This window comes from Oncorhynchus gorbuscha, linkage group LG13, assembly GCF_021184085.1.
Source record: "Oncorhynchus gorbuscha isolate QuinsamMale2020 ecotype Even-year linkage group LG13, OgorEven_v1.0, whole genome shotgun sequence".
Classification (NCBI taxonomy): Eukaryota; Metazoa; Chordata; class Actinopteri; order Salmoniformes; family Salmonidae; genus Oncorhynchus; species Oncorhynchus gorbuscha.
Genome location: NC_060185.1, coordinates 56,127,411 through 56,142,224, shown reverse-complemented (window position 1 = coordinate 56,142,224; position 14,814 = coordinate 56,127,411). Strand labels below are relative to the sequence as shown.

The 14,814-nt window shown below is 46.5% G+C and overlaps 1 protein-coding gene across 3 annotated transcripts in view; it reads left to right on the top strand.

Moving 5' to 3' along the window:
• LOC123993189 (fibroblast growth factor receptor-like 1) overlaps positions 1-14,324 on the top strand; it is an 89,542-nt gene extending 75,218 nt beyond the window's left edge. For all 3 annotated transcript variants that reach the window (XM_046295067.1, XM_046295066.1, XM_046295064.1), the window contains 4 exons: positions 7,784-7,861; positions 8,722-9,006; positions 9,545-9,898; positions 10,202-14,324. In XM_046295067.1, coding sequence (XP_046151023.1) covers positions 7,784-7,861; positions 8,722-9,006; positions 9,545-9,898; positions 10,202-10,614 — 1,130 coding nt within the window. In that variant the 3' untranslated portion in view covers positions 10,615-14,324. The remainder of the gene's footprint in view (positions 1-7,783; positions 7,862-8,721; positions 9,007-9,544; positions 9,899-10,201) is intronic.
• Positions 14,325-14,814: the final 490 nt, after the last annotated feature.

Genomic DNA, 14,814 nt, shown 5'->3' with positions numbered 1-14,814 from the left:
GTCTTTGAATGCAAGCCAAGCATACATAGTTTGGCCATTAAAAGCGATTAAAACTCACACACCTAGGAAATGTCAACATTTAATAGTGCTGAATCAGTCATGTTTAATGAACTTTAAAAATGTTAACACTTCAAAGATGCATCTGGTGCGATTTTGACTGTTTTTATCCTCAACAGGTTGTTAATCTGTCAGTCTTTCTGTGTTGTTCATTCTTTTGTATGCTTGTAGTGGGTAATGCAGTAAGGTCTGTGCTGTGACCAAGGCTCGTAAATTTCCCCCTCCGTTAAGAGCCAGCCGTTAATACAAACCTGTGTAACAGCACCGAACTGTAATTTTTTCCATAAGCTAGGCTCTGGAGTTGTATAAATCAGAGTGCTGGGGGTGAAGACTGTAGCTAGTGCTGCACACTGTCAATCCTCAGGAGCTTTGAATGTGTTGAGTTGGAATAACAGTCCCTCTCGGATTTCACTCTCTAGTTTCTGCTCAAAAGGCAGAAAAGATTACATTAATTAGTGTGGCTTTGAGATAAAATCTTAATTAGTTTGAAGCTGGGGGGGTAACCTTGGTCCTGCAGGGACTAGGTGCTATTTTGATAGTTTGGTTAAATGTCTGTGTTTAGTTGGGTGTAATGCTCTTGTCCGACCATCTTTGCATCCATGGGTTATTATCTGATATTGGGTACATCAATCTAAAACATGTTGTGGTAACACTCTGGTTCTGAGAGTTTTTAACCCTTCACCACTTAAGCCACAATTGGACTGTGAAGAGTTGACTTGGCCTGGTATCAACTGCCTGCCAGTGAATAAATGTGGGGAGTAGACGCTGACCCACCCACCCTCTTGCTACTAGACTAGACTGTCCATACTGAGAACCAGTGTATCTAAATTAAAATCCTAGAAGGACATGACCCTGTTGGAAAACAGAGCCCTACACCAACACCGGACTCAGGGATTTACATTTCTGTTGACCAAACACCTGGCCCTCTCGAGCTACCAGCCTCGTTACTTGGCAGACATGAAAGCAAATAAACTGTGGGGTTACACAAACAGTCCTGTCACAGGGCACCCAAACAGTAAATGTGTGAATTGCCGCACACTGTTGTGCCTGAAGAAAGGGGAAAATTAGTTTGTTTTATTGAGAAACCTGACATCCCTCATACTGCATGTCTTTGTTTGACTTTCCATAAATCAGGGAGAGTTTTTGATGGGCGGGCTGCCGTGGGTGAGGGGGGGGGTGATTTTCTGCAGGCATGGAGTGATGTTTGGATGTATATCAAGAAATCTATTGCTATTTCATGAAGGCTATATTACTGTATGTTTTTCTAGGCAAGACATTTGGCTTTTGATTAAAGGGTAGGGATCTGATCAAACGAGGGTGCGTATTGTTATTGAGTACAGCTGAACTTGAATGAATGATTTTCAACATGTTCTCTGTGTGTGTGCTCAGATTTAAGTGCACAGTGTAATCAAAATAACCTCTCATAGTGCCTTTAGTGTTTGAATGTGCATTAGACAGACTTGAAGAAAGGGTACTGTGGAGGGAGGGAGTGTAGGGGCCCACTGTAGGGGCCTAGAGTGTAAGGAGCATTACTGAGTGATAATGAAGCTGTCAGATGCCCTATCATCAGTGGTGCTCTCCTCTCTTCTGAACATGCCGGTCATGTGGTGGAGGGAGGAGCTGGGGAGAGGGTGGTGTAACCAGAGTACCATACAGCAACTCATTTTACCACTTAGTCAGATACTACCATCCAGCACTATAAAAATACTTTATTCTTTTTTTTATATTGGCATTTCAAATATATTCTCAGTCCAAATAGCTGAATATTGTCTTCAAATCAATGCACGTGGAGCTCGCAGGTGGTCCAAGACAGTTCTCGGCTCGCTCTTTTCACAAGCATCGGTTTTTTATTTAGATCTTCAGCGCAGGCCAGCCAGTCCAATATTCGCACAGATGGCCACTGACAATAGACAAGTAATGTATCTGTTTAAACAAGTTTCCACTGGTTTACCCAGTCCCACCTGTTGTAACGTCTGATTCTTGCTTCTCTGATGAACTGCTCTGTGAGAGTATGGCCACATCTTGAAGTGGTTTTGTGGCGTGAAGTATGGAAGATCTGTTTGGCATTGACTCATCATTGTTAATCCATCTCCTGGAGTGAGATACTGGGGGTGGCAGTACAAAGCTTTGAGCAGGACGAGTCACAGAGATGAGATAGGAGTGTTATGCAGGTGAATGAGGACCCAAAAGCGACTTGGCGAAAACAGAGTCTTTAATCCAGTAAAGGAAATATGCAATACTCCTAGACAAATCGGAGGGGTAAATAAAGCATAAAAAACAATTCCACTCGTAATGACGAGAACAGACTGGAGACTCGATCATAAACTGTAGGTTGCCTCCGGAAGGCACTTGACCGTAGCAGACTCAGACACCTGCTCACCACGCAGCATCTGAGGGAAACACGACACGACAGGACGATACAAAGACACAGCACGGTGAACAATATACAAGGATCCGACAGGACAGAAACGGAAAACAAGGGGAGAAATAGGGACTCTAATCAGGGGAAAAGATAGGGAACAGGAGTGGAAAGACTAAATGATTGATTAGGGGAATAGGAACAGCTGGGAGCAGGAACGGAACGATAGAGAGAAGAGAGAGAGGGAGGGAGAGAGAAAAAAGGGAACGAACCTAAAAAGACCAGCAGGGGGAAAACGAACAGAAGGAAAAGCAAAATGACAAGACAATATAAGACAAAACATGACAGTTACCCCCCCCACTCACCGAGCGCCTCCTGGCGCACTCGAGGAGGAATCCTGGCGGCAACGGAGGAAATCATCAATCAGTGAACGGTCCAGCACGTCCCGAGACGGAACCCAACTCCTCTCCTCAGGACCGTAACCCTCCCAATCCACTAAGTATTGGTGACCCCGTCCCGAGAACGCATGTCCATGATCCTACGTACCTTGTAAATAGGTGCGCTCTCGACAAGGACGGGAGGGGGAGGGAAGACGAACGGGGGTGCGAAGAAAGGGCTTGACACAGGAGACATGGAAGACAGGATGGACGCGACGAAGATGTCGCGGAAGAAGCAGTCGCACAGCGACAGGATTGACGACCTGGGAGACACGGAACGGACCAATGAACCGCGGAGTCAACTTACGAGAAGCTGTCGTAAGAGGAAGGTTGCGAGTGGAAAGCCACACTCTCTGGCCGCAACAATACCTTGGACTCTTAATCCTACGTTTATTGGCGGCTCTCACAGTCTGTGCCCTGTAACGGCAAAGTGCAGACCTCACCCTTCTCCAGGTGCGCTCACAACGTTGGACAAACGCTTGAGCGGAGGGAACGCTGGACTCGGCAAGCTGGGATGAGAACAGAGGAGGCTGGTAACCCAGACTACTCTGAAACGGAGATAACCCGGTAGCAGACGAAGGAAGCGAGTTGTGAGCGTATTCTGCCCAGGGGAGCTGTTCTGCCCAAGACGCAGGGTTTCTGAAAGAAAGGCTGCGTAGTATGCGACCAATCGTCTGATTGGCCCTCTCTGCTTGACCGTTAGACTGGGGATGAAACCCGGAAGAGAGACTGACGGACGCACCAATCAAACGACAGAACTCCCTCCAAAACTGTGACGTGAATTGCGGGCCTCTGTCTGAAACGGCGTCTAACGGGAGGCCATGAATTCTGAACACATTCTCGATGATGATTTGTGCCGTCTCCTTAGCGGAAGGAAGTTTAGCGAGGGGAATGAAATGTGCCGCCTTAGAGAACCTATCGACAACCGTAAGAATCACTGTCTTCCCCGCAGACAAAGGCAGACCGGTAATGAAGTCTAGGGCGATGTGAGACCATGGTCGAGAAGGAATGGGAAGCGGTCTGAGACGACCGGCAGGAGGAGAGTTACCTGACTTAGTCTGCGCGCAGTCCGAACAAGCAGCCACGAAACGGCGCGTGTCACGCTCCTGAGTCGGCCACCAAAAGCGCTGGCGAATAGAAGCAAGAGTGCCTCGAACGCCGGGATGACCAGCTAACTTGGCAGAGTAAGCCCACTGAAGAACAGCCAGACGAGTAGAAACAGGAACGAAAAGAAGGTTACTAGGACAAGCGCGCGGCGACGCAGTGTGCGTGAGTGCTTGCTTAACCTGTCTTTCAATTCCCCAGACTGTCAACCCGACAACACGCCCATAAGGAAGAATCCCCTCGGGATCAGTAGAAGCCACAGAAGAACTAAAAAGACGGGATAAGGCATCAGGCTTGGGGTTCTTGCTACCCGGACGGTAAGAAATCACAAACTCGAAACGAGCGAAAAACAACGCCCAACGAGCTTGACGAGCATTAAGTCGTTTGGCAGAACGGATGTACTCAAGGTTCTTATGGTCTGTCCAAACGACAAAAGGAACGGTCGCCCCCTCCAACCACTGTCGCCATTCGCCTAGCGCTAAGCGGATGGCGAGCAGTTCGCGGTTACCCACATCATAGTTGCGTTCAGATGGCGACAGGCGATGAGAAAAATAAGCGCAAGGATGAACCTTATCGTCAGACTGGAAGCGCTGGGATAGAATGGCTCCCACGCCTACCTCTGACGCGTCAACCTCGACAATGAATTGTCTAGTGACGTCAGGAGTAACGAGGATAGGAGCGGACGTAAAACGTTCTTTTAGAAGATCAAAAGCTCCCTGGGCGGAACCGGACCACTTAAAACACGTCGTGACAGAAGTAAGAGCTGTGAGAGGGGCAGCAACTTGACCGAAATTACGAATGAAACGCCGATAGAAATTAGCGAAACCTAGAAAGCGCTGCAACTCGACACGTGACCTTGGAACGGGCCACTCACTGACAGCTTGGACCTTAGCGGAATCCATCTGAATGCCTTCAGCGGAAATAACGGAACCGAGAAAAGTAACGGAGGAGACATGAAAAGAGCACTTCTCAGCCTTCACGTAGAGACAATTCTCTAAAAGGCGCTGGAGAACACGTCGAACGTGCTGAACATGAATCTCGAGTGACGGTGAAAAAATCAGGATATCGTCAAGGTAGACAAAAACAAAGATGTTCAGCATGTCTCTCAGAACATCATTAACTAATGCCTGAAAAACAGCTGGCGCATTGGCGAGACCAAACGGCAGAACCCGGTACTCAAAATGCCCTAACGGAGTGTTAAACGCCGTTTTCCACTCGTCCCCCTCTCTGATGCGCACGAGATGGTAAGCGTTACGAAGGTCCAACTTAGTAAAGCACCTGGCTCCCTGCAGAATCTCGAAGGCTGATGACATAAGGGGAAGCGGATAACGATTCTTAACCGTTATGTCATTCAGCCCTCGATAATCCACGCAGGGGCGCAGAGTACCGTCCTTTTTCTTAACAAAAAAAACCCCGCCCCGGCCGGAGAGGAAGAAGGCACTATGGTACCGGCGTCAAGAGACACAGACAAATAATCCTCGAGAGCCTTACGTTCGGGAGCCGACAGAGAGTATAGTCTACCCCGAGGAGGAGTGGTCCCCGGAAGGAGATCAATACTACAATCATACGACCGGTGAGGAGGAAGGGAGTTGGCTCGGGACCGACTGAAGACCGTGCGCAGATCATGATATTCCTCTGGCACTCCTGTCAAATCGCCAGGTTCCTCCTGAGAAGTGGGGACAGAAGAAATGGGAGGGATGGCAGACATTAAACACTTCACATGACAAGAAACGTTCCAGGATAGGATAGAATTACTAGACCAATTAATAGAAGGATTATGACATACTAGCCAGGGATGACCCAAAACAACAGGTGTAAAAGGTGAACGAAAAATCAAAAAAGAAATAGTCTCACTGTGGTTACCAGATACTGTGAGGGTTAAAGGTAGTGTCTCAAATCTAATACTGGGAAGATGACTACCATCTAAGGCGAACTTGGGCGTAGGCTTGTCTAACTGTCTGAAAGGAATGTCATGTTTCCGAGCCCATGCTTCGTCCATGAAACAACCCTCAGCCCCAGTCTATCAAGGCACTGCATGTAGCACCCGAACCGGTCCAGCGTAGATGGACCGACATAGTAGTACAGGATCTAGATGGAGAGACCTGAGTAGTAGCGCTCACCAGTAGCCCTCCGCTTACTGATGAGCTCTGGCTTTTACTGGACATGAATTGACAAAATGTCCAGCAAGTCCGCAATAGAGGCACAGGCGGTTGGTGATCCTCCGTTTCCTCTCCTTAGTCGAGATGCGAATACCTCCCAGCTGCATGGGCTCAGTCTCTGAGCCAGAGGAGGAGATGGTTGCGATGCGGAGCAGGGAAACACCGTTGACGCGAGCTCTCTTCCACGACGAGCTTGGTGACGAAGATCTACCCGTCGTTCTATGCGGATGGCGAGAGCAATCAAAGAGTCCACACTGGAAGGAACCTCCCGGGAGAGAATCTCATCTTTAACCACTGCGTGGAGTCCCTCCAGAAAACGAGCGAGCAGCGCCGGCTCGTTCCAGTCACTAGAGGCAGCAAGAGTGCGAAACTCTATAGAGTAATCCGTTATGGATCGATCACCTTGGCATAGGGAAGCCAGGGCCCTAGAAGCCTCCCTACCAAAAACTGAACGGTCAAAAACCCGAATCATCTCCTCTTTAAAGTTCTGGTAATTGTTAGAACAATCAGCCCTTGCCTCCCAGATAGCTGTGCCCCACTCTCGAGCCCGGCCAGTAAGGAGTGATATGACGTAAGCAACCCGAGCTCTCTCTCTAGAGTATGTGTTGGGTTGGAGAGAGAACACAATATCACATTGGGTGAGAAAGGAGCGGCACTCCGTGGGCTGCCCGGAGTAACAAGGTGGGTTATTAACCCTAGGTTCCGGAGGCTCGGCAGACCAGGAAGTAACAGGTGGCACGAGACGAAGACTCTGGAACTGTCCAGAGAGGTCGGAAACCTGAGCGGCCAGGTTCTCCACGGCATGACGAGCAGCAGACAATTCCTGCTCTTGTCTGCCGAGCATGGCTCCTTGGATCTCGACGGCAGTGTTACGAGCGTCTGTAGTCGCTGGGTCCATTCTTTGGTCGGATCCTTCTGTTATGCAGGTGAATGAGGACCCAAAAGCGACTTGGCGAAAACAGAGTCTTTAATCCAGTAAAGGAAATATGCAATACTCCTAGACAAATCGGAGCGGTAAATAAAGCATAAAAAACAATTCCACTCGTAATGACGAGAACAGACTGGAGACTCGATCATAAACTGTAGGTTGCCTCGGGAAGGCACTTGACCGTAGCAGACTCAGACACCTGCTCACCACGCAGCATCTGAGGGAAACACGACACGACAGGACGATACAAAGACACAGCACGGTGAACAATATACAAGGATCCGACAGGACAGAAACGGAAAACAAGGGGAGAAATAGGGACTCTAATCAGGGGAAAAGATAGGGAACAGGAGTGGAAAGACTAAATGATTGATTAGGGGAATAGGAACAGCTGGGAGCAGGAACGGAACGATAGAGAGAAGAGAGAGAGGGAGGGAGAGAGAAAAAAGGGAACGAACCTAAAAAGACCAGCAGGGGGAAAACGAACAGAAGGAAAAGCAAAATGACAAGACAATATAAGACAAAACATGACAAGGAGATCTGGGGTCTTCAGCATCGTGTCCCATGTTACTGGACACTGGATTCTGGTTCTGTCCTAATCCCACTCCTACAGCCATTAGAGCGTATTGGGTCACAGCTAGAGCTGTACAGGAGGTTACAGTGAGTTATAAAACTTTTTCTCCCACTGACCGTAATGCCCTGCTACCTTTGTCTGTCTTGTCTCTCTCTCTGTCTGTAGATGACACCAGCACTGGGAGGGATGGAGCTGGAACAGCGGGAGACGCAGAATACAGCACTGACCAGTTAGGGAAATTTGGTAAGACACTGAGCACTCTCTCTCTGACCTTTATCTCTTGTTTCATCTGACCCTAGTTCATTTAGAAACAGGGCATTCTCTTACTGCTGGGTATGTAGTGGCCCGTACTCTAGTTAGGGGGGTGTAGGTTTTTTTTTTTTTTTTGTGTAGGTCTAGTTTTACATCTGGACACACCTGGACCCACTCTGCCCTGTGTGTGCTTCTCTGACACACACACACAAATAACCCCCCACTCACCTCAACAGCAGGGTACTGTTTGCTTTGGTAATTGCCTCTGACAGGCCAGAGAGCAGGCTATTTAAGTGAAGTGTGATTGGGGAAACATTCCACCCCCCCCCCCCCCTCTGTTGGCTGCCCCAGTGGCTGCAGAATGTGGCCATGTTCTACCCTGGGCTGCCATGAGTATTTTTGCACTGTGAAGTGTGGTGGTGAAGTGCTCCCACTGAGCTGTGGCACTCTCTGCTCTCAGCTCTCTAGAAGGCCAGACCAGTCTTATCAAACTGGAGTCCACAACTGTATATATTTTCTCCTATTGACTCAATCTCAGCACAGTTTATATACAACAAGCGTTGAACTGCTGAGTGAAAATTACTTTGTGAAGGTGCCCCTTGGCAGGTTACATTATGCTGAGTAGTGCTACCACACCAGAAATACTGTTGGGTGTTAGAAAAGTTGTCAAATAAACAGACCTTAATGATTTTCTAAGTCATGCAGCGTGATTCATTTAAGTATTTAATAGCTGTCTGATGTGCATACCATTATAAAACTTGTAAAAACATTCCTGTGATGTTCTCCCCAACAACACCATTTCTTTGATTGTAAACGCACTTTATTGCAAACAACCCTTTCTTTGATCGCAGTCCGACCACGCTTCACACAGCCAGCCAAGATGAGGAAGCGCGTGATAGCCAGGCCAGTGGGCAGCTCAGTACGGCTGAAGTGCATGGCTAGCGGGAACCCTCGTCCAGATATCGTGTGGGTGAAGGACAGCAAGCCGTTGACCCCTGGGGAGGTGGGTGAGAGCCGTAAGAAGAAGTGGACTCTGAGTCTGAAGAACCTGACCCCTGAGAACAGTGGGAAGTATACCTGCCACGTTTCCAACCGGGCTGGAGAGATCAACGCCACATACAAAGTGGAAGTCATCCGTAAGTTTGGTCACTTACTTTCAGTATAGATTTATTCGTTGTTGGTTGATTCATAGACTTGGGTCAATGTTGAATGGTAAGGTTGGATTAGCATTGAGCTAGGGTTGAAGTAGAGTATTGATGCAGTTGAGTTTGGAGGTTGGGCATGAACTAGTGTTCACTGGCCAAATTGGTTTATAGTTGAGTATTGAGGATGGGGTTTGGGTTTGTGTTTAGGTTTAGGTTGATTTGAGTGTTGAGCTGTGAGGTTGGGTTAGAGCTGGGCTGGCTTGGCGTGGCGAGTCTCTCTATCGACATCTGCTCCTCATTGTATCCCAGCTCTGTGCTGACTTCAAAAACACATGTTTCGACCAAACACAGAAGCGGTGAGGATGAAGTGAATGCAGCTTGTGCTTTCTCGTGTCAAATGTGGCATTTTCTCCATCAACCTCATCCTATTCTAGCCGCAGCACGGAGAAAGAGAGGAAAGGAAAGCGCTGAACATGGCAATAACTTTGCTGTTAATATGAAAACTATCTCCTTTGTCTTTCCATCATAGAGCGGACAAACTCCAAGCCCATCCTGACCGGCACTCATCCGGTGAACACCACAGTAAACTATGGTGGCACAACCTCGTTCCAGTGCAAGGTGCGCAGTGACGTCAAGCCGGTGATTCAGTGGCTGAAGCGGGTGGAGCCGGGGAACGAGAACAAGTACAACTCCACCATCGAGGTGGGCGACCATCGCTTCGTGGTGCTGCCCACGGGAGATGTATGGTCCAGGCCAGAAGGCTCCTACCTCAACAAGCTGCTCATCACCCGCGCCAAGGATGAGGATGCTGGCATGTACATCTGCCTGGGCGCCAACACCATGGGCTACAGCTTCCGCAGTGCCTTCCTCACTGTGCTGCCAGGTGAGTGGAACACCCTGCTACACCCTTACCTTGTTACACCCTATTTAATCATAACACTCTGTTACAACCATATAGCACCCTACTACACCCTTACTCTGTTACATTCTTAGATTATTAGATTATTATAGATTATTACTCTGTTATAACCATGTCATATCCTGTTACATCCACAATGCATAACTGAAGTGTTTTTTTGTTGTAATGGTTTTATTTTCTACTGTATGTATTCTCCATCAAGTTTTAATAGTGACATTTAACCAAGCTTCTCATAACTCCTCAAATCTCATCTTCTCTCCCCTCCAGATCCAAAGCCTCACCACATCCCTGTCCCCACAGCCATCTCTCCTAGCCTGCCCTGGCCTGTGATCATTGGCATCCCAGCCGGCGTGGTGTTCATCCTGGGTACTGTTCTGCTGTGGTTCTGCCAGTCCAAACACCATTGCTCCTCTGGAAGGGTAGTTACCACCCACGCCTCACAGCGCCCGTCCCCCCGGGTGTCAGCCTGTCCACCATCTAGCGGGGACAAAGACTGCCTGGGCTCTCTCACCTACGAGGAGTACATTACCCAGCAGCAGCAGCTCCTTCTGGCCCAGGGAGGCAATGGCCTGGAGGTCCCCAAAGTCTACCCAAAGATCTACACGGACATTCACACACACACCCACTCACACGTGGATGGCAAAGTGCACCAACACCAGCACATTCACTACCAGTGTTAGTTGCCACTGTCTCGACAGGGATGCTCATATGTACAAAAGCACTAACTAATGCAGTGTTGGGTCGGCTCCCACCACCTACACCTTCGCCTCCTCCACGTGCCCAGTCCTGCCTTGATCCTACAGACCCAGACAAACAGTCTGAGCCCGGGTGCTCACACAAACCCCCTGACTGCTACATACTGTTCTTTACTGAACAAAGCCTAGGGGAACATGGATCCAGTCAGGATAGAACCCTCCATGAGGTACAGAACAAGGGACATGGCAATGCCGTTCAGGAATCCCACATGTAATAATGTGAGTCCAAATGGAGTAACATTTCATACAGACATTTCACATTAAACTCCACTCTGCAGAGAAATAGAAACATTTGTTTCTCTAGTCTAGAACAATATGAGCAAACTCACAGTGGCTGAAATAAGTGAATGTATACATTTAGCTATGTCTCATTTGAGAGTCTTTACTCTGTATGAAAATGGCAGCATTTCCTGCAACACCCCATCTCCTCTCCACCCTGCTTTCATGTGCAGTGACTTTGGAAGGGGCTAAGAGGATCATGTACATTAGCTCTGGATTTTTGTCAGATGCACAACCTCAGCGAGTAACAAAAGGAGTAAGGTGCGATATAAAGTGTTTGCAGATTTTATGGTTTGGTAATGGGTTAAATCAGAATCCTCATGTGCCATCCTGAGTACCTCAGAAGCAGGTCAACCTGCAGAGACAAAGCGTGATTGAGTAAACAAAGGTCGAATGTATTCTGTTTCTCAAAATGGTTATCGTCAAGGAAAAGGACCTGCAAGGCATTACAATATATATTTGTCTATTGTATGTGTACGTGAATGGAAAATTATTTATCTGTAGTAGGAAATGGTATGAAATCCTTTAAAGAAGGTTTCTTTACTGGAGATAAAGGTCCCTAAAGCGTGAAACACACTGCCGACCCGGTAGCATTGTTTCTACTTGTAGAATTGCAATAATGTTCAGTGGCCACGACTTTGAGCCAATCAGAGAGCATGAACCCCCACGTGGGGAACCCAACGAGTGACAACATAAAGGAAAAAAGAGGGCATTTTCTCTGTACATCCACGGTCATGAGTCAGTCACACTTCATATGCAACGTAGGCTATGGAGGTCTTCACGGGTCCAAAATGTTCTGAAATGGACCTGGGGCTTTCGCACCCTGACCCAATATAAATACATTTTTATTTAGAGACCCGAACAGACGCGACGAGATCCGTTCCGAACAGACCTGGTCGGAGACAAACCTGGTTAGATCCGAGTAAGGGAAGCAGCAAAAAAGTCATTTTTTAAACTACTTTATTAACCGGAGCTAATCAAGCGTGGTGGGAGAGAGAGGTGCCGCTCTAGCAGGTGGTGGAGCATGGAGGGAGACAGCAACCAACCAAGCCAACTTACGAGATAGTAGACTAATTGCTTCCATAGCTAGATTATTTATCATCAAATATGATACTTGTCTTGACTGCATCAAGCCGGGAAAAGCTAGCTAACTTTACCTAGCTAGGCTAATTGAGGCTGCGGGCATGTGCTTTCTCATCGTACAGTTACAAATAACAACAACTCCATTCGGAATATTAAGTAGCAGCCTTCCCGTTGGCTCTTGGTTGTTGTAGCCTATCCTTCTTTAACTTTTAATTCCGGCATTTTTATTCCATCTTCCATTAGATATCTCCTAAATGTGCCACACACTTTTGGTTCTAGGACTGAATAGCCTATTGCCGCTTTGATTGGCCAACAACAACAAGCTACATGCGCCACGCTCCACTTGTGAAAAACAGGATAAATGATCAACATTTTCTCTCTCTCTACAGAGTCGCATTCGGATATGTACAGGCTCTTCCGGACAAGTCAGTTAAAATTACACATACCGGCGGCCTTTGACAATCAGATCCGAACCAGACCCGTGACATTATTTAGAATTCTGGATCCGGACCTGCTCGGGTCTTGGGTATTCAGGTACAGGTGGATCCTTGAAGACCTCTAGCACAGACGCATTGCACACAACACTGAATACTTCTTCCAATTTACTAACCACTGTAGCTAGTATTGACATTTGTTGATAAAAGGATATGTAGAAGGGTGAGCCGGTTAAGGATCGATTCAGACAAGGTGGTAAAATTGTACTACAAGCGACATTTTATTCAGAGTGAGAATATCTGGTACACGTAAATACGGCCCTTCCGTTAGCCCATCAGACCAGCAGGACACAATTTATACAGAACGGAAAGTAGGTTGATCCTGGAATATCGGATCTTTGGATTGGTTCAACTGGGGTGTAGTCTGTAGTCTTCCGCCATTGGCTCAGTTGTCCGTCCGTCATCGTAGAATCCTCTTCGGGCACAGTGTTCGGCTAAAAGGGAGATTATGTGTGTAATGTGGGAGCTATCCTGTAGGGGACCCCACAGCCTTTACTGTGAGAATACGTTGCTATGTGTTGTCTCAGTTATAACAATGCAATAGCAGTAAGCTGATCACCTGCATAAGAAATAGCACTTCCTAACACATTATAATTAAATCACAATGGATTCATTTACATGAAACAGTTGCCTGTGTTAGCTGTCGAGTTAGTGTTGTGTCCTTAGCTAGCTATGTTGTGCTAGTTTGCGAATATGCTGACTTTAACTAGCTAGCTAAACATTTTGGCTATGGGCTAGCACTGGCACTATGGGATTATGGAGAGTGAATTAAATTGGTCTGACCCGGACCTCCTGGGCACCTAATCACAAAAGAGTCACTCAATTCTTGAATGCTCGTCCCTACTTACCACAGCCACAAAGGCATACAGGCCACCTATTCTTACAATTTCTCCAATTAAAATGTGATAATAAACCTAATCCTAAATTTAACCATAAACACACTTTTAACCTTATACCTAACCTTAAATTAAGGCCACAAGCCAATGTTGGTTTAAATGAAGTTTTACTATAGACAAGGTGACTTTGTGGCTGTGGTAACAAACCCTTTTTAATTCTCAGGTGACAATCTTTATTTTTGTCTCTTGTACTTTGGATGTGTGTGTATAATGTGTGCATAACTCTGACCACTATATGAAAGTGTGTAATATGTATTTGACTGCTCATGTAATGGCACCCTTTTTAAGCTTTGGGAAGGGTGACGGAAAGCTTGCCAAAAACCAAATAACAGTATGTCAAGATTGCTGCCATTGTCTGAAAAGTGTCCTCAGCCGAATTGTTAATTTGTTTTATCCCAGTGTTTATGTGTCAAAGCTAATGGACTGCCAGATTATTAATCCATGCACTTATTCCAAGTATGTTGATAGTGTTAAAGTTAAGCTATTGCCCTCAGCTTTCTTTTGAGGAATCTAGGACCATGGAATATCCCATGTCCCATGTCGAATTGACTTAAACATGTCAATCCTGTAATTGTCTAGACTAAGACAGTGTATTTAATTTATTTTCATAAGCAAGATATTTTTTCTCCTACAATTAAGCATTATGTCATTTTTGTATCCCCAAAAAAGACCAACTCGTCAGATTACATTTTGTCTTATAGTTACAGTGTAAGCTATATAGCAAATACATAAGTGTAAAAAATATTTATATGTGCCGTTCAGATATATGGTAATCTTTGTATTGACAATCTTGTACAGTCTATTGTCTTTTAGGTTAAAAAATATTTTTGTCACATGGAAACATTTTAATCATTTTATTATCACCATTAAAATGACAGTAAATCCTCACAATTTGTGTTTGATATTAAGTTGTTCAGTATATTCAGTTGTTCAGTAAATAGTGCTGTGTACAATGTATTGTGAGAGTTCAGTGAGGATTGGTAATCAGAGGATTGGTAATCAGTGTAAAGCCAATTAGTACACAGCTGGGCCCACTAATTGCTGTGTCTCTTCCTCTAAATAGGTGTGCCAGGAGAGGAGCTGGGGGAGGATTGGGAGTAGAGACAGGGACCTGTGAGGACATCGGTTTTTACTACGTCAGAGAAAGCTTCTGTGACTGGGCACCTTGTCTCTCTGTTAACCTGTTACTCCTACCCCCTACTTTTTCGAACATTCTGTTAAAAATCGCGCAACATTTCAGCGCCCTGCTGCTCATGCCAGGAATATAGTATATGCATATGATTAGTATGTGTGGATAGAAAACACTCAGACGTTTATAAAACTGGTTAAATCACGGCTGTGACTATAACAGAATGTGCGTTTCATCGAAAAGT